The sequence below is a fragment of the Oratosquilla oratoria genome, chromosome 19 (genome assembly GCF_046742065.1).
Source record: "Oratosquilla oratoria isolate Oo_2021 chromosome 19, ASM4674206v1, whole genome shotgun sequence".
In the NCBI taxonomy this organism is placed as follows: domain Eukaryota; kingdom Metazoa; phylum Arthropoda; class Malacostraca; order Stomatopoda; family Squillidae; genus Oratosquilla; species Oratosquilla oratoria.
In genome coordinates, this window is record NC_134795.1 from 22,653,574 (window position 1) to 22,679,765 (window position 26,192).

Here is a 26,192-nt window from a genome sequence, read left to right on the forward strand (position 1 = left end):
TAGCAGACAGAAACAGAGTTCGAACACCAGAAATGAGGCCACTATGAGCCATGGTTGGAAGAATGGTGTGTGATACAGATAAGGATTAACAACAGAAAGTACTGGAGGTTGTTATACCTTTAGCAAGTATAAATAAAAAATGCTAAAGGTTACTGGAAGAAATATCGCAACTACTTCACCTTTTCGTTTAAAACGCTTACTCACATTTTATAAGTACATTCACTCTTTAGATGATGACAAGAAATAAAAAATTATATGAAAAAAATTACAGTATAACTGAAGAGGGTAAGGCGGCCATAAGCAAGTTATTGGCGTGACAGAGTATTAATTATGAATATAAATACATAAATGAATTAATGACAAATCAAAGAAAATCTCAAAGGATGTAGATCTCTATCTCAATTTCAATTTAGGAGATTATAAGCAAATTACCGGCGTGACAGACCGTAAATTATGAATATAAACACATAAATGAATTAATAACAAATCAAAGAAAAGTTCAAGGAATATAAATTTCAATTATTCCGCTGCTGACGTATTCATTTATGAAAAGTTCGTGAGGTCCTGCTTGGCATTCTAACCTTAACTACTATGGTCACTGCTAACAATATAAAACTTCTAGTTCTCTAGGTCCCGAATCCTTTTTCATGTTTTCAAGACTGATTTAATTTCATCTAGAAATGTTTTGAAGGTGTCAAATATCAGACTGTATATCGGTTTGGGTAATTTTTGTATCAAGGATAACAAAAATGACTTCAACCAATCAGCGACAAGGAAGGGAACACTGTGTAATAAATATGTTGACAAAAATGTACTATGAAAAAAGGAAATTATGAAGAATTGGAAATCCAAATATTTCAATTGGATTATCTGGCCATATTAGTAAAAGGCGTCTATGTCAGTTTAAAGTAGACAACTATGTTGGTGATATGGTTATCCAATATATGCTTGATTTCTCTATGGGGTTCTACTCAGACACACCGTCCAGAAAGAGTGGAACACCCTAGCGGTCAGTACAGTTCCGAGTAAAGGTTTGACCTACGCTATAGTTCTCACAACATTAATATGATTTTTTGTTGTTGTCGCGCGAGTGACATGATTTCCTATATATAGCTTACAATTAGGTAGGTTTCTCGAATAAATAAAAACAATTGTAAGATTACGAATTTTATTTTTACATCGTGAAAAGCTCCCAGTGGGTCAAAGCTTTTGTTCGTGATTGCACATATAGGCATTTTTTAGGTTTGTTTATGCTTGTATTAAGGTAATTACTTCCTGTAGGAGACGGTTCAGGCCACAACAAGGATATAAAGTCTTGAATCCAGAGCTGAAATTACATCCATATCAACCAAATGCAAAACTAAAATTTAGCAAAAGAAATTTGACTTTATTTTTTCGAAGGACCACCATCACCTAACATACACCGATAACTCTCTTTCGATTAACCTCTTAGATGAGGCTGATTATTATTATATATATATATGTATATATATATATATATACATATATATATATATATATATATATATATATATATATATATATATATATATATTTTCTGGCTGGATGCATGTAACTTCATCCCTCTGAGGGTAACACCATGTTGTACTGAGTCCAAAGTGCGCCATTTTGATTTCAATTCTTTCTGAAAGAATTGACCGATTTTTCATCCCCTCACATGTGTTTCCAGGGCGAAAACAATAAATTAAGGTTGAAGACTAGTCTGTGTGGTGCTTCTTCGTACCACGACAGCAGCGTCGAAGGCAGCACCTCAACAGGGCGAAGGGAATGAAGACCACAAGACAGATGGCCAGAAACAAAGCGAGCCAGACATCGAAGTTATACAGGATGAACCTGAAGAAGAAACAGAATGTATTGACAGTTTTCTTTCATATCCTCCCCTCTCTCTCCCTCCCCCTCTCTCTCGCTTTATTATCCTCGTTCAATGGTTATATATGAGCTTAGGTATGCTACGGTTACGAAGTCTGCTCTAGCTTATGGTAATTGTATTATTCTTTGATTATGGTAATTGTATTCTTATGGTAATTGTATTCTTATGGTGATTGTATTCTTATGGTAATTGTATTCTTATGGTAATTGTATTCTTATGGTAATTGTATTCTTATGGTAATTGCATTCTTATGGTAATTGTATCCTTATGGTAATTGTATTCTTATGGTAATTGTATTCTTATGGTAATTGTATTCTTATGGTAATTGTATTCTTCTTTAATTGATAACTACTGTAATGGTGGCACTAGGGCTTTTGTGACTCAGAGACGAGTGGAATATGACTTTTACCTCTGTCTGTACTTACCAGCTCATATCTACGGCAGGGCAGCGGAGGTGGTCCGCCCCGCCGTGACGAATAACATATTCGGTCCAGTAGACAACGGTCTCCTCCGACGTCATCGGCTGGTCCCTCACGATTGCGCTCTTCTTCCGCACATTTTCATGAAGCCTTGGGAAAAGACAGAATAATCTCTACCGACTTTGAAGTTGAATCTACATCCTCATAGCTTGAAGCCATTATTATTATCTTCCTTTCAAGTTAGTATTTAGTGTAGAAGTATTTCAAAATTTTATGTCTTTCCAACGCACCTAAGGATGGACTATGAGAAGAAACTTATGCTGATGTTTGTCATTACTCATTTAAAAAAGAAAAAGAAAAAGAAAAAAAATGGATGGTTGGGGTGAAGGGGGTTTTGAGGAAGAGATGAATATCTGTTGAGCAGGGAAGAGAGAAGGTAGTGGATATGTGTGATTGGAGAAAGGTTAAGTATGGATGATATTTTGACGCAGCCCTAACGGATTTCTCTCCGTCTTCTCTACTTTCCACAAGAAATGACAAGGGGGGAGGGTCGCCATGTAAATGAAATGGCCCTGCTGTGGATGCACTGTACCTTGCTGCATTGCCTCTGACTCGGGCAGTGGGCAGGAGACAAGGATGACTCCTCAGCCACGAGGAGCTAAGATGAGACGGAAACAATGGGTGTTTTGGTGGGAGTGGAAGCTTGCCTTGGCTGGCTACCCCTCTTATAAGGGGAAAGAGTCCCTTGGTGATATAGTTAGATATAATCAAAGTATATAATCATTACCTAGAATCAGTGAGAGCTCCTTCCACGACCTTCACGAATTTCTCTTCCGTCAGGTCCTCCCATTCGAGACGGTATGCCCATCCCTCCCGGTGACCCATGCCAATGTTGTGACTCTGGTCCGAGAACATGGGCATGCCGATGATGGGCACGTTGTGGTGGAGAGCTTCCTGCAGGCTGTTGATACCACCGTGGCTAATGAAGAGGCGGATCTTTGGATGTGCTAAAAAGACCGAAAAGAGTTCCAGGTATAGGGAGAGAAGAATTCCAAGTAAAATTGACGTATATTGAAAGTATAAAGAAAATATCAGTGACTGTCATGGAAAAACTGGCTGACTGCACTGCCAAAACAAATCAACGTTTCAAGTCTAGGAATGGAGAGTATCAAGTAAATCTCCAATAATACTATGAAATTACACAAATGACTTCCGGGCATTGGATGATAAAGATGATTGGTGAAGGAATGTACCTTCGGATGAGATACCATGGGGGAGGAGGAGGAGAAGGGGAGGAGGAAGAGGAGGAAGAGGAGAAGGAAGAGGAAGAGAAAATGGAAGAAGAGGACGAAGACGAAGACGAAGACGAAGACGAAGACGAAGACGATGAAGAGGAAGAGGAAGAGGAAGAGGAAGAGGAAGAGGAAGAGGAAGAGGAAGAAGAGAAGGAGAAGGAGAAGCAGAAGGAGAAGAAGAAGAAGAAGAAGAAGAAGAAGAAGAAGAAGAAGAAGAAGAAGAAGAAGAAGAAGAAGAAGAAGAAGAAGAAGAAGAAGAAGAAGAAGAAGAAGAAGAAGAAGAAGAAGAAGAAGAAGAAGAAGAAGAACAACAACAACAACAACGACAACAAGACAAAGGAAAACTTCATTATTATTATAGTTATTTACAAGCACCTGGCTTCGTCAGCCACGGCTGTGTCGTGGGTGCTTGGCCTGGGGCGCTGCTCGCTTCGCTTCGCTCGCGGGGCGCTTCGCGCCCGGGCTACGCCCAGTTTTACCCGACAAAGTAATGCTTCATAAAACCTTCAGAAACACTGTCTTCAATTTGTCCATCAAAAAGTTCAAGACTGTCAAACATTTCATCGGAATATTGAAAATCTTTGTTGTTTCGTAGAGAATCATTGAACTTAATCACCTTTCGATGAAATTCCCGCACAGATTCCTTAACACAAATTTTTTTGACAGCCTGGTATAAGCTTAGAAAAGTTTGGGCATGTTCATTCCGTAGTCGGCAACTCAACTCTTATAATTTTGTAAAGCGGCTTTTGAAATTTTCCGAGTACCTGTAACCCACTTCCAAAAATTTCTTTGACGCTTCTTTTTGTCGGCTTCGGTTTCTAAAGGCATTGTTCCTGGTGATCTAATCGTAAGATTTGTTGCCCTCCTTTTTTAACGGTTAAAACTTTTATTACACACGTGTCCCTTTTTGCCGGTTCAGTGGGGGATAAACATACACCCGGGTTCATTAAAAGACAGCCGGGAGTCCCGGGTTCATTAAAAGACAGCCGGGAGTAATTTTTTTTTTTTTTTTTTTTTTAGTTATTCTTAGATATTTCCAGGGAAAACCCTTAAGACATGGTTTTCGTGCTTTGCATAAAAAAAATTGGTTATTGAAGAAACGCACTGAGTTAAATAAAAGTCCCGGATACACTGATAGGCAGGTTCTAAGCAAAACTTTAAGAGCACATTGAAAATAAACATCTCTTTATGCTGTGAGCAAAGGCACTGGATTTGAAGAAACACACATGAGGAGGAGCTGTCAAGAGAAGATAGTTTTATATATATAGAAAAGACAGTTCCAAGTAAAACCTCATAGAACTACATTGTACTTTGGAAATCAGGGCTGGTGAAAGACTCCCTCTCTGTTTAATGGCGACTGAATACCTTTGGTCGGATTGCGCCGAAATAGAAGCTATGGAAATCATAACATAATACAGGTAAAATTCAATCCAAATATAAGCACCAAATCAATATTCATGAAAGAGTGAATTCACCACAAATAAAGACTCTTTGTCACACCTAAGATGTCCTGCTGGGGGAGCCACTTAGCCACACGGACGTTGGGCGGGAGGTCTTCCATGTGTCCCTCATTCCACTTCCAAAGGACCCTCTGCTTCAGGCGACCCAGACCTCTCACCAGAGCCCTACGGTCTCTGGAACAAAGAAAAGGAAAGAAAATGAATGGAAAGGAAAGGAAAAGAAAGGAAGGGAAAGAAAAGGAAAAGAAAGGAAAGGAAAGGAAAGGAAAAGAAAGGAAAGAAAAGGAAAGAAAAGGAAAGGAAAGGAGAGGAAAGGAAAGGAAAGGAGAGAGGAGGGAAGGGGAAGGAAGGGGAGGGAAGGGAAAGAAGGGGAGGGAAGGGAAGGAGGGGAAGAAAATGAAATGAAAGGAGAGAGGAGGTAAGGGAAGGGAAGAGAGAGGAAAGAAAAAGAAATGAAAGAGGAGAAGAAGGGAGAACAGGAGAGGGGAGGAAAGGAAAGGAAAGGAAAGGAAAGGAAAAAAAACAGAAGGAATAGATTGTAGTGGAATGGAATGGAATATAATGGAAAGTGAAAGGGAAGAAAAAGAAAAGAAAAGAAAAGAAAAGAAAAGAAAAAATAAAAGAAAATAAAATAAAATAAAATAAAAGAAAAGGAGAGGGAAGGGAAGGGAAGGGAAGGGAAAGAGAGGAAAGAAAAAGAAAGTAAAAAAGAGAAAAGTCGAGACAAGGGGAGGAAAGGAAAGGAAAGGAAAGGAAAGAAAAGGAAAGGTAAGGAAAAAAAAGGAAAAGAAAGGAAAGAAAAGGAAAAATGACAAAAGGAATGGAGTGTAGGGGAATAGAATGGAATGGAATGGAAAGTAAAAGTGAAGAAAAAAGAAAAGAAAAGAAAAGAAAAGAAAAAAGAAAAGAAAAGAAAAGAAAAGAAAATCAACGAGAAAAAAGAAAGAAATACATACATACATATACCAAGGCTTTTTCCCCCTTACAATGCAGGTAGCCAAAAAGGACAAGGCATAAAATCATTCCCACCCATTCCATCCCTGAATACACTCCACACCCCTCCCACCCTCCCTCATATCTGAGCACCTCCTGGATGACGGGTCATCCCTGCACCCTGCCCACTGCCCTGGGTCAGAAGCAGTGCCGCAAGACACAGCACATCCACAGCAAGGCAGCTTCATTAAATCGGCGACCCCCCCTCTCCGTCCCCCCCCCCTTGCATAAAAGGAGAGGACGGGGAGAAATACCTTCGGGCTGCGTCAACTTTTGCTCACACATACTACCTCACCCCCCACCCCACCCCCCGCCCATTCCACCTCATGCAATCACAACATCATCCATATACAACCATTATCCATTCACCCCTATCTTCTGTCCTCTCCCGTCCTTCTTCAACAGACATTCCCCTCTTCCCCAAAGCCTCCTTCACCCCATCCATCCACCTCATCCTAGGACGTCCCCTCATGTTCACTCCCTTCACATCTGCCTTCCATACTTCTTTTACTAGTCTTTCTTCACTCATTCTTTCCATGTGTCCAAACCATCCTAATATTCTTTCATCAACCCTATCTCCCAGCTCCTTTTCCACCTCTGTTCTCCTCCTCGCCTCCTCAGTTCTCACTCTATCTAGCCTAGTAACCCTCATCATACTTCTCAGACACCTCATCTCAAACATAAAAGAGAAAATAGGAAAATAAAAGAGAAAGAAAAAAAAAAGAATACAAGAAAAGAGAAAATAAAAGAAGACTAAGAGAAAAAGATAAAAACAAGATAAGATAAAAATGAAGAGAAAAATACAAGAAGCGAAATGAAAAAATAAGAAAAGAAAAAGAAAAAGAAAAGAGAGAGAGAGAGAGAGAGAGAGAGAGAGAGAGAGAGAGAGAGAGAGAGAGAGAGAGAGAGAGAGAGAGAGAGAGAGAGAGAGCAAAAATGAGTGAGATATTCCTAAAGTAAACACGACTGACTTGTCAGATCGAATGTGTATGTAATAATTTTATATTCAATTATTGAATATTTACGTCGGAAATCTCTCTGACTTACATTGATCAATAAGGTATTTTTTTTTTACTATGTATGTAGCTTGAACAAAATAATATTGCAATGAAAGCTAGATTTTCTACAAATTGCACAATAGCATCCAGTTTGGAAATACATCAGAATAAACAAAGTCTCCTCACAAAAATTATTTTTGAATCTTGTAGCCAAATTTTGAAAAGACGTATCAGATATCAAAATTAATTTGATTGATATCGAATAAGATTTGGCATATCAAACTTTGCATCCGATCACAAAAGATAATTCAGATTATGGATCTGACAAAACTTGACCATCATGTTGTCAGTGAATATCAAGCTTTCCAAATCTTGTGAGAATAAACACCTTGTGAGATCGAAACCTTTATTGGTACTACGTTTCGCTTGTTACAGCTTTTTCAAGTACAGACATGACACACACTCTGAGCACATATAAGCCAACAGGGAAGGAACTGGGAGAGGTTATCAGATGGGGTGGGTGGTAGGTGGAGGGGGAGGAGGGGGACGGGTGGGACTTGGTGGAGACAAAGGAGGACATTTCGGACAGTTTGTTGAAGTGGACTAAGGGGGACATTTCCTGTTGGCTTATATGTGCTCAGAGTGTGTGTCATGTCTGTACTTGAAAAAGCTGTAACAAGCAAAACGTAGTACCAATAAAGGTTTCGATCTCACAAGGTGTTTATTCTCACAGTCTTGTCGGCTTTTGCCATTGTGATTCATCTTTCCAAATCTTCTAAGGTTTAATATTCAAGTAATAGTGTCACAGAAGAACATTCATTTCAGGGATTTCTATGTCTGAATATGGCCAACATATAAGAGATTTTAGTTCCTAGACCAAATTGAAATGAAATTCAGTTAAAATGAAATAAATGAAAATGAGCAAAAAAGTTTAATTATGACTCTGATTTAGAACCAAATGATTTCTCGGGGAGACCCTCAGTAGATCCTGTTTCTCACTTAATTTGTCCGATTTGAACTCAGCCTATATATGAAAGCATTCTTACGAACAGATCATCATATATGTACTCGTTTGAACAAATAATAAAGGTAGATACTTTTCAGGCATGTCTGAAGTTTGGAAGACCAAACCAAGACCAAAGTAGATGAAGCCAAAGTCACCAGATCCCTGCACCCAGTCCTCCAGGTCCTGTGGATGAATCTCACGTGTAATAAATTCCACATGAATCTCACGTGTAATAAATTCCACATAAATCTCACGTGTAATAAATTCCACATGAATCTCATGTGTAATAAATTCCACATAAATCTCACGTGTAATAAATTCCACATAAATCTCACGTGTAATGAATTTTGCATGAATCTCACGTGTAATAAATTTCACACGAATCTCACGTGTAATAAATTCCACATGAATCTAAAAAGACATACATAATGAATTACTGAGACAGACAGACAGACAAACAGGAAGACAGACAGACAGACAGACAGATAGACAGACAGACAGACAGACAGACATACAGACAGGCAAGCAGGCAGGCAGACAGACAGAGAGACAGACAGACAGACAGACAGACAGACAGACAGACAGACAGACAGACAGACAGACAGACAGACAGACAGACAGACAGACAGACAGTCATGCGAACGTTTCAGACATTTTCGTTTTTCGTAGCGGGGCTGAGAGTCAGGTCGGTACCAAGAGCTGGGTCAGGGAGGGTAATATACATGCCTTAGGTCAGGTCATTTAGGGGCGAGGGCCCAACAGTCAGCTCAGCAATTTAGAAGAAATGTATAGCAATCTAATTGATCTGATCATTAATGCACAAAACACATTTATCTCCCTAAGGTGAATACGAAAAAATAGTAAAACTCCCAAATAGATGACGGACAGATTGAAAAATGAGATCGGAATGAAAAGAGGACTTTACGTAAAAAAAAAAAAAAAAAAACGGGGAATCACACCTTAGATCAAGATATATCGAAATGGCAAAGCTGGTTAAAAGGAATACACATACTGCGAAACGTAATTATGAAATCAAGGTTGCCAGTCAAGCAAAATCCAACCCAAAGGGTTTCTTTCACCTCTATAGAACCAAAAATAAAGAAAGAATAGGACCAATTAAAAACGATGAAAATGACATAATAGAATCGGAGGAAAAATGAGTGAGGAGTTTAACAATTATTTTCTATCGGTGTTTAATAATGAGAGGTTAGATAAAGTACCTGACTGTAATCCGATTTACAGAGGGGATGAAGAAAGTAGTCTATCTAATATCAGCATTAGTAAAGAAGAAGTAGTCAAGCAGATTGAAAGACTTAAAGCTAGTAATCTCCGGGTCCAGATGAAATTTTTCCAAGAATGCTTAAGGAGTGTAGATTTGAAATCTGCGACCAGTTAACTGAAATATTCAATAAATCGGTAGACACTAGTTTTGTGCCAACTGCTTGGAGGCAGGCAAACGTTGTTCCTGTTTTTAAGAAGGGAGATAGATCGTCCATATGCAACTACAGGCCAATCAGTTTGACATCGGTTATATGAAAAATGCTTGAATCAATAATAGTAAATAGACTTAGAGAACACATCAAAGGGCATAATTTAATTCGTGATTCACAGCATGGTTTCTCCAAAGATAAGTCATGTGTGACTAATCTTCTATCCTTTTACACTAAAGTATATAAGGCGTCAGATAACAATGAAAATTATGATGTTATTTACCTTGACTTTAGCAAAGCATTTGACAAGGTGCCTCACCAGAGACTACTAAATAAAATTAAAGTACATGGCATAGGAGGAAAAGTGTTAGAAAGGATTAGAGCTTGGATTTGTAACAGAAAACAGCGGGTCACCATAAATGGAGTAAAATCTAGGTGGGGCAATGTTACTAACGGGGTCCCCCAGGGCTCGGTTTTGGGTCCCTTTTTGTTCATTATGTACATAAATGACTTAGACGATGGGATGAATAGTGATGTTAGTAAGTTTGTGAACGACACTAAAATAGGACGCCTAAATGGGTCAGGAGACGACGCAGAGATTCTGCAGGATGGTCTTAATAAATTGTTAACATGGTCGGAGAAATGGCAAATGAACTTCAATATCTCTAAGTGTAGCGTGTTAAACGTAGGGCTACACAGCCCCAAAAATAGATACATCTTAGATTACACGTTTTTAGAAAAATCTGAGTGCAAGAGGGACTTGGGAGTTCTGGTGAGTCCGGACCTTAAAATCAGGAAGCAGTGCATTATCGCCAGAAATAAAGCCAACACAGCATTAGGTTTCATTGCTAGGACGGTAACGAATAGAAGTGCAGAGGTAATTATTAAACTCTATCTAGCGATAGTTAGACCCATCCTTGACTATGAGGTACAGTTTTGGTCTCCGTCCAACAGAATGAACAGAAATTCACTAGAATCAGTACAGAGAAGAATGACCAAAATGATACATGGACTCGGAAATTTGCCTTACGAAGAGAGGCTTAGGCACCTAAACTTACACTCTCTGGAAAGACGCAGAGTGCGGAGTGATCTAATAGAAGTGTTCAAGTGAATCAAAGGCTATAACAAGGGAGATGCAAACAAGGTCATCATAATAAAAGAACAGGGCAGGGCTCGCAGTAATGGGTATAAACTGGACAAATTTAGATTTAAGAAGGAAATAGGCAATAATTGATTTACTAATAGGGTAGTCGATGAATGGAATAAATTTAGTAACCATGTAGTAAGCGCTGAAACTATCAGTTGTTTTAAGAAACAATTAGACAACTTTATGGATGGGGAGGACAGGTGGTGATGGATACGGAGCTTCCTAGTGTAGGCCTTGTGGTCTCTTACAGTCTCCTTTATTCTTATGTTCTTATGTTCTTATGTTATATTCAGACAGACAGGAAGTCATACAGACAGACAGACATACAGAGAAATAAAAGATGGAGAAAAAAGTCAAGCAGCCAACAATTACTAAGATATACTTAGAAAAACTCAAGATAATGCAGGTGTCTTTTGGCTAATGGTAACCAGGCAAAAGGAAAGGACCTCACGGGAAAGTGTCAATTGATACCATTTAACCTTTTTCCTACCGAAGATCATGGAGGCGAACTGGGTATCCTAGTAGTAGTAAAAAAAAAAAAAAAAAAAAAAAAAATTGACATGGAAAAGGCATTTAACCTAACACACAAATAAAAGTTACTTCAACTCAAGCTTCTTTGATTTGAAGTATACTATCTAGTCTCTAGTATTATTTGTATAACATTAGCAGCCCTTTAATCTTGTACTACTAATTATCTTGTGACTTGGACAGGTAAAATGATTACTGTCGAGTATGTGTGGATATCACCACCAATTGTCACATATCTATTTATTTGTTTAACTTTATTCTATCATTATCATTATCAAGGAAGCTCGTTGGCTGAGTGGGTTAGGGCGTCGTTACTTGCGGCGAAGGTCGAGGGGATGACGGTTCGAATCGTGCCACCGGCGAGGTTGAACCAGGGGCATGGTTTCTTAAATTCCACGCTACAAAGCCCTCTGTGAGGGGCACCGTCCTAGCCTTCCGATAGGGGGAAATTTGTGACGTTGAAATAAATCAAAATTATTATTATTATCTACTTTTACATCGGAAGTCTTTCCATGTACAGGGAAAGTAGATTGTGAATGAAGTCATATCGTGGTCTGAGAGTGAGGCGATAAATGATGTAGATATTGCTTTTACCTGAGGAAGAGGTTTGGCTGGGCGAAGGTGAAGCCCCCCGGCGTGGATGACATTTGGCACGAAGGCTTTGGGAATCTCCATCGAGCGAATGCTGCCAAGGGAAAATGCAAACAAATAAAAGTGTTTTATGATGGAGTGGTCTGATATGTTAATCAGTTTCTTTTATTGGATTGTTCTGAGCTTTTAGCCATTCTCTAGGCTCGGTATCCGGCATTCGAATGTCATTTTTCATGGAGTTTCGTATATATATATATATTTTTCAAGTATATTTGGTCATTGCTACCTCATATGTAAGGGGGAAAAACCTTGGTGTATATATATATATATATATATATATATATATATATATATATATATATATATATATATATATATATATATATATATATATATATATATATATATATGTATATATATATATGTATATGTATGTATGTATGTGTATTTGGTCAGCTGTTGATATATTGATATTGACTCCAATATTCAACAATTTAACTAGAAATCCATAAAGATCTTGCGTAGTGATGGAATATTACGCTTTGCTTGTATTCATGTAGACATTGTAACAAAAGCAGTTTATATTGCTCAGAGGAAGAGGAGGTGAGCTTAAGAAAATCAGAAACCCTTTCATAAACAAATATTGTGCATTAAGAGACAGTACTTACATATTCTCTAATTAAAAGTTACCCGAAAAAGGCAAGTTGTAATAGCTCGTCAATTGTTAAAGAAAAAAAAAAATTAAGTCTCAGAACTTCTCTGGTTAACGCGAAAGGTCAAAGAACCACGACATTGCTTGGTGTAACCACTTACCCATTCAGAAATAGAAGACTCGCTTTTTTACGCATCTTGTCCAGTGACGGCATGTCATCAGGAAAGAGGCCACGGTCTCGGCCGTCCTTCTCTATCCTGCAAAAATAAGATGAAAGTCGGAAGGGAACATCCGATGAGCCGAAAGTGTATGAGCACTAAGGCGTGTTAGTACAAATCAAATGTTCAGTTTCCACTCACTCGCACACACACACTCATTTACCTACTACAAAACACACACACACACACACACACACACACACACTCACACACACACACAAACACACACACACACACACACACACACACACACACACACACACACACACACACACACACACACACACACACACACACACACACACACACACACACACACACACATACACACACACACACACACACACACACACAATTAAAACCTTCTCTATTGACTACTCGACGACAGTGTTTGAAATATGTTAGTGTACAACAATGCTATACTAATTCCAATTTCTCTACTCTACCCTCAAATTATTTAGTTAGCAATATACCAAGAGATAATTCGCCCATTGAGCACATGGTCGAACAGGCTCCTGAAAAGGTTGGCAGCTCGATTCACGAAGGACATCGGAAGCGGTGCGTCAAAACGAAGATTGACATCGTAGGAAGGAAAACTGGGGTTGCCAAAGAGGGCATCTAGCTCAGGTTCCATGCTATTGCGGTTCACCCAGATGTAAGGAACCTGCAACGCCAAAGAGAATACGAGTATGATATTAACTGGGCACGTAGAAGCAGTCAAAGTGACAATGGGAAATCAGGCAGATTTTATAGGGTTTAGAAAATGAAGTATATGGTAGTGGCATGGCAAAGCTTGGCGTCGTTATGCTTTATACGAAAGAGGTTAGAAAATACTTCCGATCTGCAGTGAACTTCAAATGTTAATGATGAAATGGGTTGCTTATCAAACGTGAATTTCAAGTAAAATGAATTGTTGCGCACAAGTTGTTGTGGGTAAATTTACGAAGACAAATCCCTGGGCACTGAAAAACAGGTCAGGTCTACGTAGTACTAAGTGAATAATGTAGGAAAAGATGTTGAAGTTTCCAATGTTATGAAAATAAAGGAATAATAGATAATGGGTTATTATAGGGACGATTAGGACAAATCTTGTAAAGTTTCTAGCTTTCATGAATGATGAAGGGCCACAAAACTTTTGGCTCATATAATGGTCATCAGTCATTAGAAATTTATTGAAACAAAACTGAGCGTTCTACTTTGGTCATGCGAGATCTGTAAAGAATATTTCTTTCTGAAAGGAGGAAGATTGAATAGATATACAAAAATAGATAAAGAGACATATAAGTAGACAAATGGATGAATAAACAAATAAATGAATGAATGAATAAATAAATAAATAAACAAATTGATAAATATATAAATAAATAAATATATAAATAAACAAACAAATAGATTAATAAACAAACATATTAATAAATAAATACATAAATAAATAAATAAACATATAAATAAATAAGTGAATAGATGAGTGAATATATAAGATAATCCCATGACTTACCTTAAAGTGATGTACGAACTTTAGAAAGCAATCTGCAAACACCGAGCCAATCATAATCAAATCGAAGTTCTCACTAAAAAGTTGGTTGACTTGAGGATCTTCAAGAGCGACTGCACAATTGTTTGACAGGATGGGTATCAACTGTAAAAGGAGGAGAGTGATGTTGATGAGTTTTCATCTATGACAACTTATTTTTTTTTTTAGTGTGTGTGTGTGTGTGTGTGTGTGTGTGTGTGTGTGTGTGTGTGTGTGTGTGTGTGTGTGTGTGTGTGTGTGTGTGTGTAATCTATGAATTTTGTATATATATATGGGAGGGGAGGCTTGGTTGGTTTCAGTGATACCGAGTAGAAAAAAGTATGTGAGGGCACGCACTGGTATTCACTCTTTATGTGAAAAAAAGTGAAAGTAGGTGTAAGAGGCCGGTAGTTGTACGAATGGAAATGAGCCTGCCTGCTCGCCTGTTGTTTTGAAAACATGAGGTGACGCTATGTCTATGTAAACACACCGACGGTGGTGACTGTTTTATAATCGATGTGTAATCAAACTCTGTAAGCGCAGGTTAGCTTCGTTTGACTAATGCTGAGGTAAACAATTTTGCTAGTAGCATTGGAATGGCTTTCCGGATTGGTGCAAGGTGGAGAAGGAGGAAAAAAACTATTGGTGCATGAATTCAAAGTCACGCCCATAAGGAGTGACATTTATTTGAGAAGTCACCGGAGATTGGTTTAGAAAAATTAGTGACGTCAGACGAAGGTAGCTTAGCGTAGGATACGGGATCTCGAGAGAAGATATAGAGAGGGTGTGGAGAGAGGATCGAGAGAGGATCAGGAGACGATGTAGAGACGAGAGAAAGAGATCCCGAGTGTAAGCAGAAGGTGAAATTACAGTGAAAGAAGAAAGAAAATTCACCACCCTTTTATTAACCCAAAGGACGAGAGAACTAGGCACGGGGCCTAGAAAATAGTGAGACTACAGGAAAAAGAAGGCAAGGGGCCTTGAGACGAGTGATATTACAAGTCAAATTTAAGTGACAGTGGTGACAAGGGGAGGTGAAAGTGGTGGCAGCGGTGGGATGAACGAACTGGGTGTTAAACACCTCCGAAGAGAAGTGGCACAAGAAGTCTACGGGAACAAGACAACCAAAATCAAGAGTGTATTACGACTACGAGAGAAATCTACAACTTCAAGTAACTGCTACGTTGGGAACAAGCATTCTTCAAGATTCTTCAAGGTGATCATCATCTACAAGGCGGTCTTCAAGGCAGAGTGTGTGATGGAGGAGGAACAACGTCGTTGACGAATGACAAGACCGTAGAAGGACGTCAAACAAGACATTGACATCACGAAGCGACATCGCAAGCAGCCAGGCTAAAGCAAGGTATTAGTAATAAGTATGAGTACCCCTCAGAATTCTAACGTGTTGAGACACGAAATTCACACATCAATTACAAATATTCCAAAATTCACAGGAGAGTCTAACACATATGGTGTAAACAAGTTCTTGAACCTCATTGACACTCTTATAGTTAGTAAAAACATTACAAATGAGAATCGTAAGATTGAGATTCTCAAGGAGAATATAGATCCAGAGCATGGAAGGGCGAGGTTTGTCATTAACTTCCAGCAAATGGAATCAATTAATCAATATGATAATTACAAGAAAGCCTTTCTTAAACATTTCATGTCCAAATGTGATCAGGATCCTATTAGATCATTGGTAAAAATGATTAAGGAAGTTAGGACAAGTGAAACTGACACAGTACTTAGCTAGATTAGATAGATGGTCAAAAGACATGAATTCTATCTTGAAAGATTCAGACTGGATAGAAAGATCTAGTGAGAAGATGAAAATCTCACAGGTAATCAAATTGATTACATTTAGCTTATTGGCAAAGAATTCTGATGACTTAACAGCAGAAAGGCTGTACAAAGATTTAAAATCAAATATCTGTTTAGGAGAAGTAGATTATCTTCTTCAAGGATACAGTGAGACCAGAACAATAAACCCATATGTAATGCCTATAAATCAACATAGCCAATATAGGAACTCTAGAGAGTTTAAGAAAACAGAAGTAGGACATAGGCGGCATGCTAGAAGTCCGTCTAGGGATAGGGATACCAGAATCCTATGTTTTAATTGTAATGCATGGGGACACAAGGCACAAGAATGTTTTTATGGGATTATTTGCAGAAATTGCAAATACGAAGGTCACAATGAGTATCAATGTAGGAACCCTCCATTCTGTATTTACCATAATAAAATCGGACACAGAACTCATGAATGCCGAAATTTTCGGGTACCCCCAGGGCTAAGAGGAAAACCCCCAGACACAGAATAAACCATTTCAGACCTCCCCATATATATATACCGATAGGCGGTATTGTGTTAAATATGGGAATGCAAGGGAGATGAAAGAAACTGACAAACTGATAATTACTGTTGGTAAAACTTCTGTAGGACCTCTCATTGCAGGTAAAGTGTTCAATAAGCCTATTCAAATTTTTATTGATACAGGGTCTGTAGTTAATGTAATTACTAGTAAAGTTTTAAACCAGTTAAACCCAGGAGTGAAAATGTTGGAACCAATCCGTTACACATTGCAAGGTGTAACTGGAAATCAGTTAAAAACATTAGGTAAGATTGAGCTAGAAGTTGCCTTGTATACAAATGAACAATTGTACATCCCAGTGATAGTGGTAGAAGAGTCTGTTTTTCCAGGAGATTTATTGATAGGATTTGCAACTATGAGAAAAGAAAACATGGTAATTTGTCCTGCTGACTTAGGAATTTTAGTGAAGTCACAGTTAATCCCATTCTTAAATCAACCAGACTTAAGACCAGTGACAGGAATCAATGAATCCTTAGATAACATTTCTATCCTAGATAGCGAGGCCGAGCGGTCCAACCCTACAGAAAGTAAAACAATTTGTGAACCCAACTCAGAAGTTCAGGAAATCCCAGAGATTACTAAATTATCAACCACAGATGCCTTGAGAATTGCAGATTGCGGATTAACAAGGTCGACATTGTTACATCCCATGTCAATTAATAAGGTTGAAGTGTGTTTGAAAGGAATCAATGTAGACTCTGAAGTAATTACAGTCCCAGAATCAGTTAAACTTAAAGGATTGAAGTGGGACTCAGGGATTTATAAGACAAATAAGAACAGAGTAGAAGTATTAGTAATTAATACTATGAATAAAGAAATAGTTTTAAAGAAAGGTACACAAATAGGATGTATTCAGGTGTGTACTAAACCTATTAAGATTTTAAATGAGAATAGTGAGGAGATAGAATGACCAACTTCATCAATTTGTTCAGTACAAGAAGGCATAGACTTAAGAAATAGATATAAAGAATTATTACAATCAACTAATTGCCCTGAGTTGGATGAATCTTTATTTGCTTTGCTTATGAAACATAAAAAAGCAATTGCTTTGCCGGGGGACGCCTTAGGCAAAACAACTGTTTTAAAACATCACATTAAGTTAAAACCAGGAACACAACCTATCTACATACCAGCCTACAGAGTTCCTCACTCTAAATTAGCTGTAGTAGATAAACTCATCACTGAAATGTTATCACAGGGTATTATTGAACATAGTAAAAGTGAGTGGAATTTTCCGTTGATCCTAGTACCAAAGTCTGATGGGACTATGCGACCAGTTATTGATTACAGGGAACTGAATAAGCACACCATTCGTGACAGGTTACCATTACCCATTATCGGTGACATTTTGAGAAGTTTGGGAACTGAGAATAGATATTTTAGTACTATAGATATCAAATCAGCTTTTTGGCAAATAGAATTGCATGAAGATTCAAGAGAGTTCACAGCATTTTCTACTACAACAGGACATTATGAGTTCAAGAGAATGCCATTTGGGTTATGTAATAGTCCATTAACTTACATGAGATTAATGAATACTATTCTAGATGGATTGTTAGGAAACACTGCCAGTGTATTTCTAGATGACATTTTAATAGTTTCTCAGACTGCAGTGGAGCACTTTAAGAAATTAGATTTGATATTCTCAAGACTAGGAGAAGCTGGGTTAAAAGTAAAACTTGAAAAATGTAAGTTCTTGCAAGACAGTGTCATTTACTTAGGACATAAGATAGACAGACACGGGCTGAGTACAGTAAATTCAAAGGTTGACGCTGTCAAGAATTTTCCAGTTCCGACCAATGTAGACAAGGTTAGGAGCTTTTTGGGATTAACAGGATATTATAGAAAATTCATTCAAAGTTATGCTGACATTGCTAATCCACTAAGTTCTTTGTTGAGAAAGGACTCAAAGTTCATGTGGGGACCTGCGCAACAGCAAGCTTTTGACAAGTTGAAAGATAAACTCACGAGTTCACCTATTTTAATTTTCCCCGACTATGAAAAAGAATTTATTCTTTGTACTGATGCGTCTGACATAGGGTTAGGAGGCATACTAATGCAAGAGAGAAATGGAACTTTGAAACCCATAGCTTACACATCCAGACTTTGTAATAGTGCGGAGAGAAACTATTCTATAACTGAAAGAGAAACTTTAGCAGTAATTTATTCTTTAGAAAGTTTTAGGGATATGATACTAGGGTATCCCATCAGAGTTTGGACTGATCACACAGCTATTCAGAACTTATTTAAGCGTAAGAATCTTAGAGGCAAGACTTGCTAGATGGTTTGCGATACTTCAGTGCTATGATGTTCAATTTAATTATATTCCGGGTAGAAGGAATGTAGCAGATCCACTTTCTAGAAACATTAGTCAACCAATGACTGGGACTGGGTTGATTAATTTTGTTTGTAGTATAGAAGAATTAGTAACTTTAGATGAAGAAATGCTAATAAGAGAACAGGGAGATGATGAGACATGTGATTCAATAATCAAGCATTTGATGAACCCAAGAGGAGATCCTCCAAAGCTACCAAAGGGGTATAAGATAGAGGAATTTCATTTGATTAATGGAATTTTGTATAGGAAAACATTTGTAAATGGGAAAGATATTTCTAGAGGTCAAGTAAATCAGTTGGTTATACCACAAACTCTGGTAAATGAGATATTGAAGTTACTTCATGATAGTGATTGTAGTTCACATCCTGGAAAGGATAAAACTTATAGACAGGCACAACTTAAGTACTTTTGGCTAGGTATGAAGAAAACTATATATGATTATATAGAAAAGTGTGTAAAATGTGTAAAGGTGAAGGGAAATACACCAAAACCTGCTCCTATACTCACCTATCCCATTCCACAGAAACCTTGGGAAAGAGTTCACATGGATACATTGGAATTACCATTATCCGAGAACGGCTTTAAATACCTATTTGTTGCTATTGATTATTTTTCAAGATTTTGTATATTACAACCCATAATCAATAAGAAAGCTGAAACTATTGCTTCCGTAATCTATGATCAGATAATCTGTAATTTTACTACACCTAACATCCTAGCTTCAGATAATGGGACTGAATTTAATAACAAAATCTTGGAAAATCTATGTAATGTATTCCACATCAAGAAAGTCAATATACTCGTTAACCATCCCCAAAGTAAAGGAGTAGTAGAAAGGTTAAACAAAAAGATAATTATATGTCTTAGAACCCTAATAAGTCCTCATAGTGTAACTTGGGATACTTGGATTCCTTGTGTTAAGTGTACCCTGAACAATCAAATTAATGTAGCAACTGGGGATACACCTCATTTTATAATTTTTGGGGAGGACAAAACTCTGCCATATGAAATGTTGACTGCAGAGCAAAAACCCATATATAATATGGATGATTATATATCCAATAGGATAAATACTCTTCAAAGTATTCACCAAAGAGTTAGGAAACATATGCAGGTGTATTCACAAGAGATGAGGGAACAACAACACAAAATAGCTCATAAACTAGAATTGAAAATTGGAGAATTAGTAATGGTCAAAGTAACCTCACCCAATAATAAACTTTCACCAAGGTACACTGGTCCATATAGGGTAATTGATTCTGCAGGTGGAAACAAGTTTAAACTTAAACATTTAGAATCAAGAGAAGAATTGATAGGACATTTAGATGACATAAGGAAAATTAGCTTGCAGATCTATGAAGATGATTATAGTAATACTTTGTGCATAAATATTAATAACCCTGGAGAATATGGAGAATATTATAATGATATTTTTCAAGAGTTGAACATTAATCTTGATGTATTTTACAGATAGTATTGACCATTTGTATGTATTTGGGATGGGAGACCTAAACAACTGGAACTTGGTGTCAAGCAGATACATGGAAACCTAAAACCTAGGATCTGCTGTGGTCAGACTTGGAATCTTAAGGACTTAAGGACCTCTCATCTGAGTACACACATGAGTATTGTGACCATTTTAAAGTAATAAGACTGTCTTTGAAAATTAAGTGTGTTGAAAAAAATGAATATTGAACAAGAAGAGACACTCGAACTCTAGATTAGTGTGTTTTGCAAATTAATTGCTATTGAAAAGATGATAAACCATTCAATTTTGAAAGTTAGTGCTCATAGTGAATTTTATAATCAATTACATCCTTTCAGTAAACAATCTAAGAGAAAGCATGATCTCTTTTGTGTTCGAGAGGCTTCACATGAACTCTCTGGTTAGGAATATGTCTGTTATGAACAATTGTCATTACCAACGAATTTTGGTAGACCAGATCCCTCATTGTAACATACAAGGATCTCATTACCTGTTTTTCCCTAACAAGACAAAGGTATCAATAAATTGTCCCGGGTTGAGTCCTAAATTGGATTTGGTTGAAGGTCTTGTCTCTATTCAAGATAACTGCGAATTGCATGCAGACACTATTTCCACCATTTCTAATACCCTTAATACAATGCATTTAACCGAGGACACCTACATTTCAACCTTCAACTTCACATTGCCTGAAAACTCTCCTCCCTTGAAAATTAAGAGAAGACCATTGTCAAGATCTCCCTCAAATGATTTACATATGCTACCAATCCTTATCATACCCTTACTTTCAGTGTTAGTGGCAGCACTGATTGCCTTTGTTGTATTCCGGAGATTGGCTCTGTCAAAGCAAATCAACCATGTAACCGCTTAATTCAATACCTTATATATATATTGACATGCATGTTATTCACATTTATCGGTATTATGTTTATGTATTATTCCCAATTTATTGCATGAATGATGTATTTTGGAGGGTAGATTAGCTTATTCTAGAAATATATTAGCAAGCCCTGTAAGAGGGAAATAAGAAATTGGTCGGGACGACCAAGGGTAGCTGCCGAGCCCTGTAAGAGGCCGGTAGTTGTACGAATGGAAATGAGCCTGCCTGCTCGCCTGTTGTTTTGAAAACATGAGGTGACGCTATGTCTATGTAAACACACCGACGGTGGTGACTGTTTTATAATCGATGTGTAATCAAACTCTGTAAGCGCAGGTTAGCTTCGTTTGACTAATGCTGAGGTAAACAATTTTGCTAGTAGCATTGGAATGGCTTTCCGGATTGGTGCAAGGTGGAGAAGGAGGAAAAAAAACTATTGGTGCATGAATTCAAAGTCACGCCCATAAGGAGTGACATTTATTTGAGAAGTCACCGGAGATTGGTTTAGAAAAATTAGTGACGTCAGACGAAGGTAGCTTAGCGTAGGATACGGGATCTCGAGAGAAGATATAGAGAGGGTGTGGAGAGAGGATCGAGAGAGGATCAGGAGACGATGTAGAGACGAGAGAAAGAGATCCCGAGTGTAAGCAGAAGGGGAAATTAGAGTGAAAGATGGAAGAAATTTCACCACCCTTTTATTAACCCAAAGGACGAGAGAACGAGGCACGGGGCCTAGAAAATAGTGAGACTACAGGAAAAAGAAGGCACACGAGAAAAAAAATCGGAGAGTGAAAAAAAGAGCCTGGATTAGATAGGTGCCATGCGGAGCGTTTGAAGAAATAAATTACAATAGTAGTGAACTGGCTAGTGGGGTTGTTTATTGTGTGTCTAAGGGAGCGTAGAGTGCCAGAGGACTGGAGGAGTGTCTGTATAGTTCCACTTTACAAGGGAAAAGGTGAGAAATGTGAGTGTCGTTGTTTCAGAGGGATCAGTTTGAGTGTAGTTGGGAAGGCTTATGGGAGGGTTTTGATTGAGAGGGTTAGGAGATGAACAGAGGGTGTAATTGGTCCGGAACAGAGTGGGTTTAGGACAGGTAGGGACTGCGTGGACCAGATATTTGTAGTAAGGTAGATATCTGACAAAGCCTTTATGGATTTGGAAAAGTCTTATGACAGGGGTAGACAGGAAGGCGCTGTGGGAAGTTTTGCAGATATACTGTATGGGATTGGAGGAAAGCTGTTAAGGGTAGTCAAGAGTTGAGAAAGAGGGGAATGTCTGTTGAGAAAGGAAATGAGTAGGCAGGGAATTGGGATGAGTAGAGAATGTATGTGTATGGATGATATTGTTATGCAAGCAAAGGAAGGCTGGGGATAGGAGGCAAGGGGTGCTTATATGTGAATGGTATTTTGACGTAACCCAAAGGGAGTTTCTCCTCGTCTTCTCTTTTTCTGCATGAGGGGACGGAGAGGGGGGAGGGTCACCGATTAAGTAAAGCGGCCTCGCTGTGGATTAACTGTGTCTTCTTGCATTGCGTTTGACCCTGGACAGTTGACGGATGCAGGGATGACCCGTCATCGATAAGGAGCTGAGATGGAGAGGGGGCGGTGGGGTTGAAAGAGTGCTGGAGGGGAGTGAAAGGGTGGAAATAGGTACGTGCCTTTGACTTAGCTACCTCCCTTATACTGTCTAAGGAGAAAAATCTAATCGTATAAAAGTGGAATTTTATTTCGACCATCCTCTCTCGTCAGAGTGGCGTCTCCACGGACAGGTGAAGCTTCGTGGACAACGGAAAAAGAAAATAGATGTACCTTGAAGATGTAAAAAATAGTGATGTTAAGTACGTTGGGCATGTTGGGGGTAATATCGAGTTGAGGCAGAACGATTTCTCTGACTCCAGGGGTTTCTTCCTTCGCCGGGAAAGGAGAGAGGAAGGTCACCTGTGAAGATCGTAGACTGCTAATATATAATCACCGAGGATCTTGTAATATCACTTTCATATTCATATACAGTCAACTGAAAAAGTGTTTTTTTTTATAAACTTTCTTATAACTACAAAACTTTGGAATATATTTCTATTGGGAGGGTGAGACATTTTGGCCAATAAACATGAATATATTCTATAAAAAGCGTGGAAATATATATTGTAAATGTTGTTATTATTGTAATTATCATCATTGTCATTATTCTTATCTTTATCATTAACATAGTTATCACTATTCCCATCATTACTGCAATTAGGTAAACACACACACACACACACACACACACACACACACACACACACACACACACACACACACACACACACACACACACACACACACACACACACACACAAACACACACACACACACACACACACACACACACACACACACACACACACACACACACACACACACACACACACACACACACACACACACACACACACACACATACATATATACACACACACATACACACGCACACACACACACACACATCTCAAGTCCAAGCTACTCTGGTACCACTAGTCTTAAATGAGACCCACCTCATGTCCATGCTTGGCCAATGTGGTGACGACGGAGGAGTAGTACCCCCAATGGCTCTTCAAGGAGAAGGGTGCAAGGAAGAGTATACTGGAGGCCGAAGTGCCGCCCCCAAGCAGGAGAACCAGAGCAACTCCTAACAGCATTGTCTTAACCTGTCCAGGATTGAAAGACTATGTATGCCTATGTATTTCTGTATATATATATATATATATATATATATATATGTATATATATATACATATATATATATATATACATGTGTGTGTGTGTGTGTGTGTGTGTGTGTGTGTGTGTGTGTGTGTGTGTGTGTGTGTGTGTGTGTGTGTGTGTGTGTGTGTGTGTGTAGAAAAACCACAAAGGATAATGAGGAAATTATGACCAAGCGTTTACATATATATATATATATATATATATATATATATATATATATATATATGTATATATATATATATATATACATATATACTTAGGGCGCAGGTTTTCTTTTATACACACTGAATTGAACACCACAGCATTTTCACAGTTATCAATTTTCTTCTTGATATTTTCAAGTTTCCTCACTAAAGTTCTAATATTGGGAGGATGAGCGGAAACGAACTTTCCAAAGTTCTCCATTTTAATATTTGACGTTTCGACTACATAGAGTCATTATCAAGTTACAAGAACAGTTAAGGCAACACAATCTACAGATACGTTACATGGTCACAGGAAAAAATTAGAATCACTCACTGTGATCCTCTTCAGCAGATATGAGTTACAAAGTAGAGAACAATGTGTATTTATAATGAAACAGTGAGGATGCTGAAATAATTTACAAATCCAAATGTAGTTTCAGAAGAAAAATAGTAGAATCCTCCTTAATAAACAATTTTCCAAATTACAACATTTCCCATGGTCAATGGTCACCAGATTGTATTTCCTCTTTGGCAATAAATAAAATGTTACCATCTACATTAGCGGTGGACAAAAATCACCAAGGTCCATGCCACGCCGGACATGTGACCTGAGCCACTAAGATCCGAGCATGCATGCCGGGCATGTGACCTGAGCCACCGTCCCTTCTTGCTACCTCACTGTTTCATTATAAATACACATTGTTCTCTACTTTGTAACTCATATCTGCTGAAGAGGATCACAGTAAGTGATCGAAATATACAGATCTCTATATCTTCGCTTATTCTTCTCCGAAAGTGGGTCATCAGTATTATTTTACAAATGTGCTACGACATATCTTTGTTGTATATATATATATATATATATATATATATATATATATATATATATATATATATATATATATATAAATTCATCTTTAATAATATCAAAGGCACCAGACAAGCAAATTTCTACAGTTACCTGATCCAAATCGAGCGACTGCAAACCTTCGTGACCACTGTGCAACTATGAAAACGACTGAAGCTCCTCCTACTGCGGCAAGTCACAGAGTTCTGGTTTATCCTTATCGGTTCGGAAAAACGCCAACTCATTCTGTTAAGGGTGAGTAAGAAGAACAGAAACGATAATCATGAGAAGAGGTTAATGATTTAAGTGGATAACGTACCTAAATGTGGCAAAAATAGAAACCAGATTAGAGAAGGATTAAGAAGAAAAAAAAAAAAAAAACTCGAAATGAAGCATGACTTCAAATATTGAAAAAAAAAAAAATCAACACTGTAGAGCGGGTTTTTGAGAAATTAAACCTGTATAGGTGGCAAGGAGACGAAGACAAAAAAAAATCATAAAAAAATAATAATAATAATAATAATAAGGGAGCCTTCTCAGAAAAGATAAGAAAATACGTTACAAAGGTGGGAGCAAAAGGTCTCCTGCCGACATGCTCCTCCTTTGTAGTTCTTTGTAATCTTTTGTTAGAGCAATACGGTGTACTGGTGGGGTGATCTGAAAAGTGCTGGTATTGCGTTTGCTTTCTTGTGGGTTTGAATCCTGCACATCTCTTTGGTTCCCATCAGTGAATGTTACCTGCCTAATTGCATAGGGGTTAAAGTAATGGCTTCCGCCGTAGCTCAAAGACATCTTAAACAGTGTGTTGATACTGATCTTAATATGGATGGAAGAATAAAGTAGTAATGATAGCAGACAGAAACAGAGTTCGAACACCAGAAATGAGGCCACTATGAGCCATGGTTGGAAGAATGGTGTGTGATACAGATAAGGATTAACAACTGAAAGTAATGGCGGTTGTTATACCTTTAGCAAGTATAGATAAAAAAATGCTAAAGGTTACTGGAAGAAATATCGCAACTACTTCACCTTTTCGTTTAAAAACGCTTACTCACATTTTATAAGTACATTCACTCTTTAGATGATAAAAAGAAATAAAAAATTATATGAAAAAAATTACAGTATAACTGAAGAGGGTAAGGCGGCCATAAGCAAGTTATTGGCGTGACAGAGTATTAATTATGAATATAAATACATAAATG

General features: G+C 38.0%; 1 protein-coding gene across 4 annotated transcripts; it reads right to left on the reverse strand.

Annotated features, from left to right (window-relative positions):
• Nucleotides 1-1,527: 1,527 nt before the first annotated feature.
• On the reverse strand, nucleotides 1,528-25,207 carry LOC143035516 (UDP-glucosyltransferase 2-like). Of its 4 annotated transcripts, XM_076202382.1 has the most exons (12): nucleotides 25,105-25,207; nucleotides 23,748-23,900; nucleotides 23,023-23,151; nucleotides 14,127-14,267; nucleotides 13,102-13,292; nucleotides 12,572-12,667; nucleotides 11,762-11,852; nucleotides 8,154-8,245; nucleotides 5,106-5,239; nucleotides 3,098-3,317; nucleotides 2,317-2,460; nucleotides 1,528-1,854 (listed from the first exon to the last, which is right to left on the reverse strand). In XM_076202382.1, exons 2-12 carry the CDS (start codon nucleotides 23,889-23,891, stop codon nucleotides 1,719-1,721), a joined length of 1,518 nt encoding a protein of 505 aa, XP_076058497.1. In that variant the 5' UTR covers nucleotides 23,892-23,900; nucleotides 25,105-25,207; the 3' UTR covers nucleotides 1,528-1,718. The 4 variants fall into 4 exon arrangements, with proteins under 4 accessions (XP_076058497.1, XP_076058499.1, XP_076058501.1 ...); XM_076202384.1 differs by lacking the exon at nucleotides 23,023-23,151; XM_076202386.1 differs by lacking the exon at nucleotides 25,105-25,207 and having other exon boundaries at nucleotides 23,023-23,227; nucleotides 23,748-23,865.
• Between the last annotated feature and the right edge of the window lie 985 nt (nucleotides 25,208-26,192).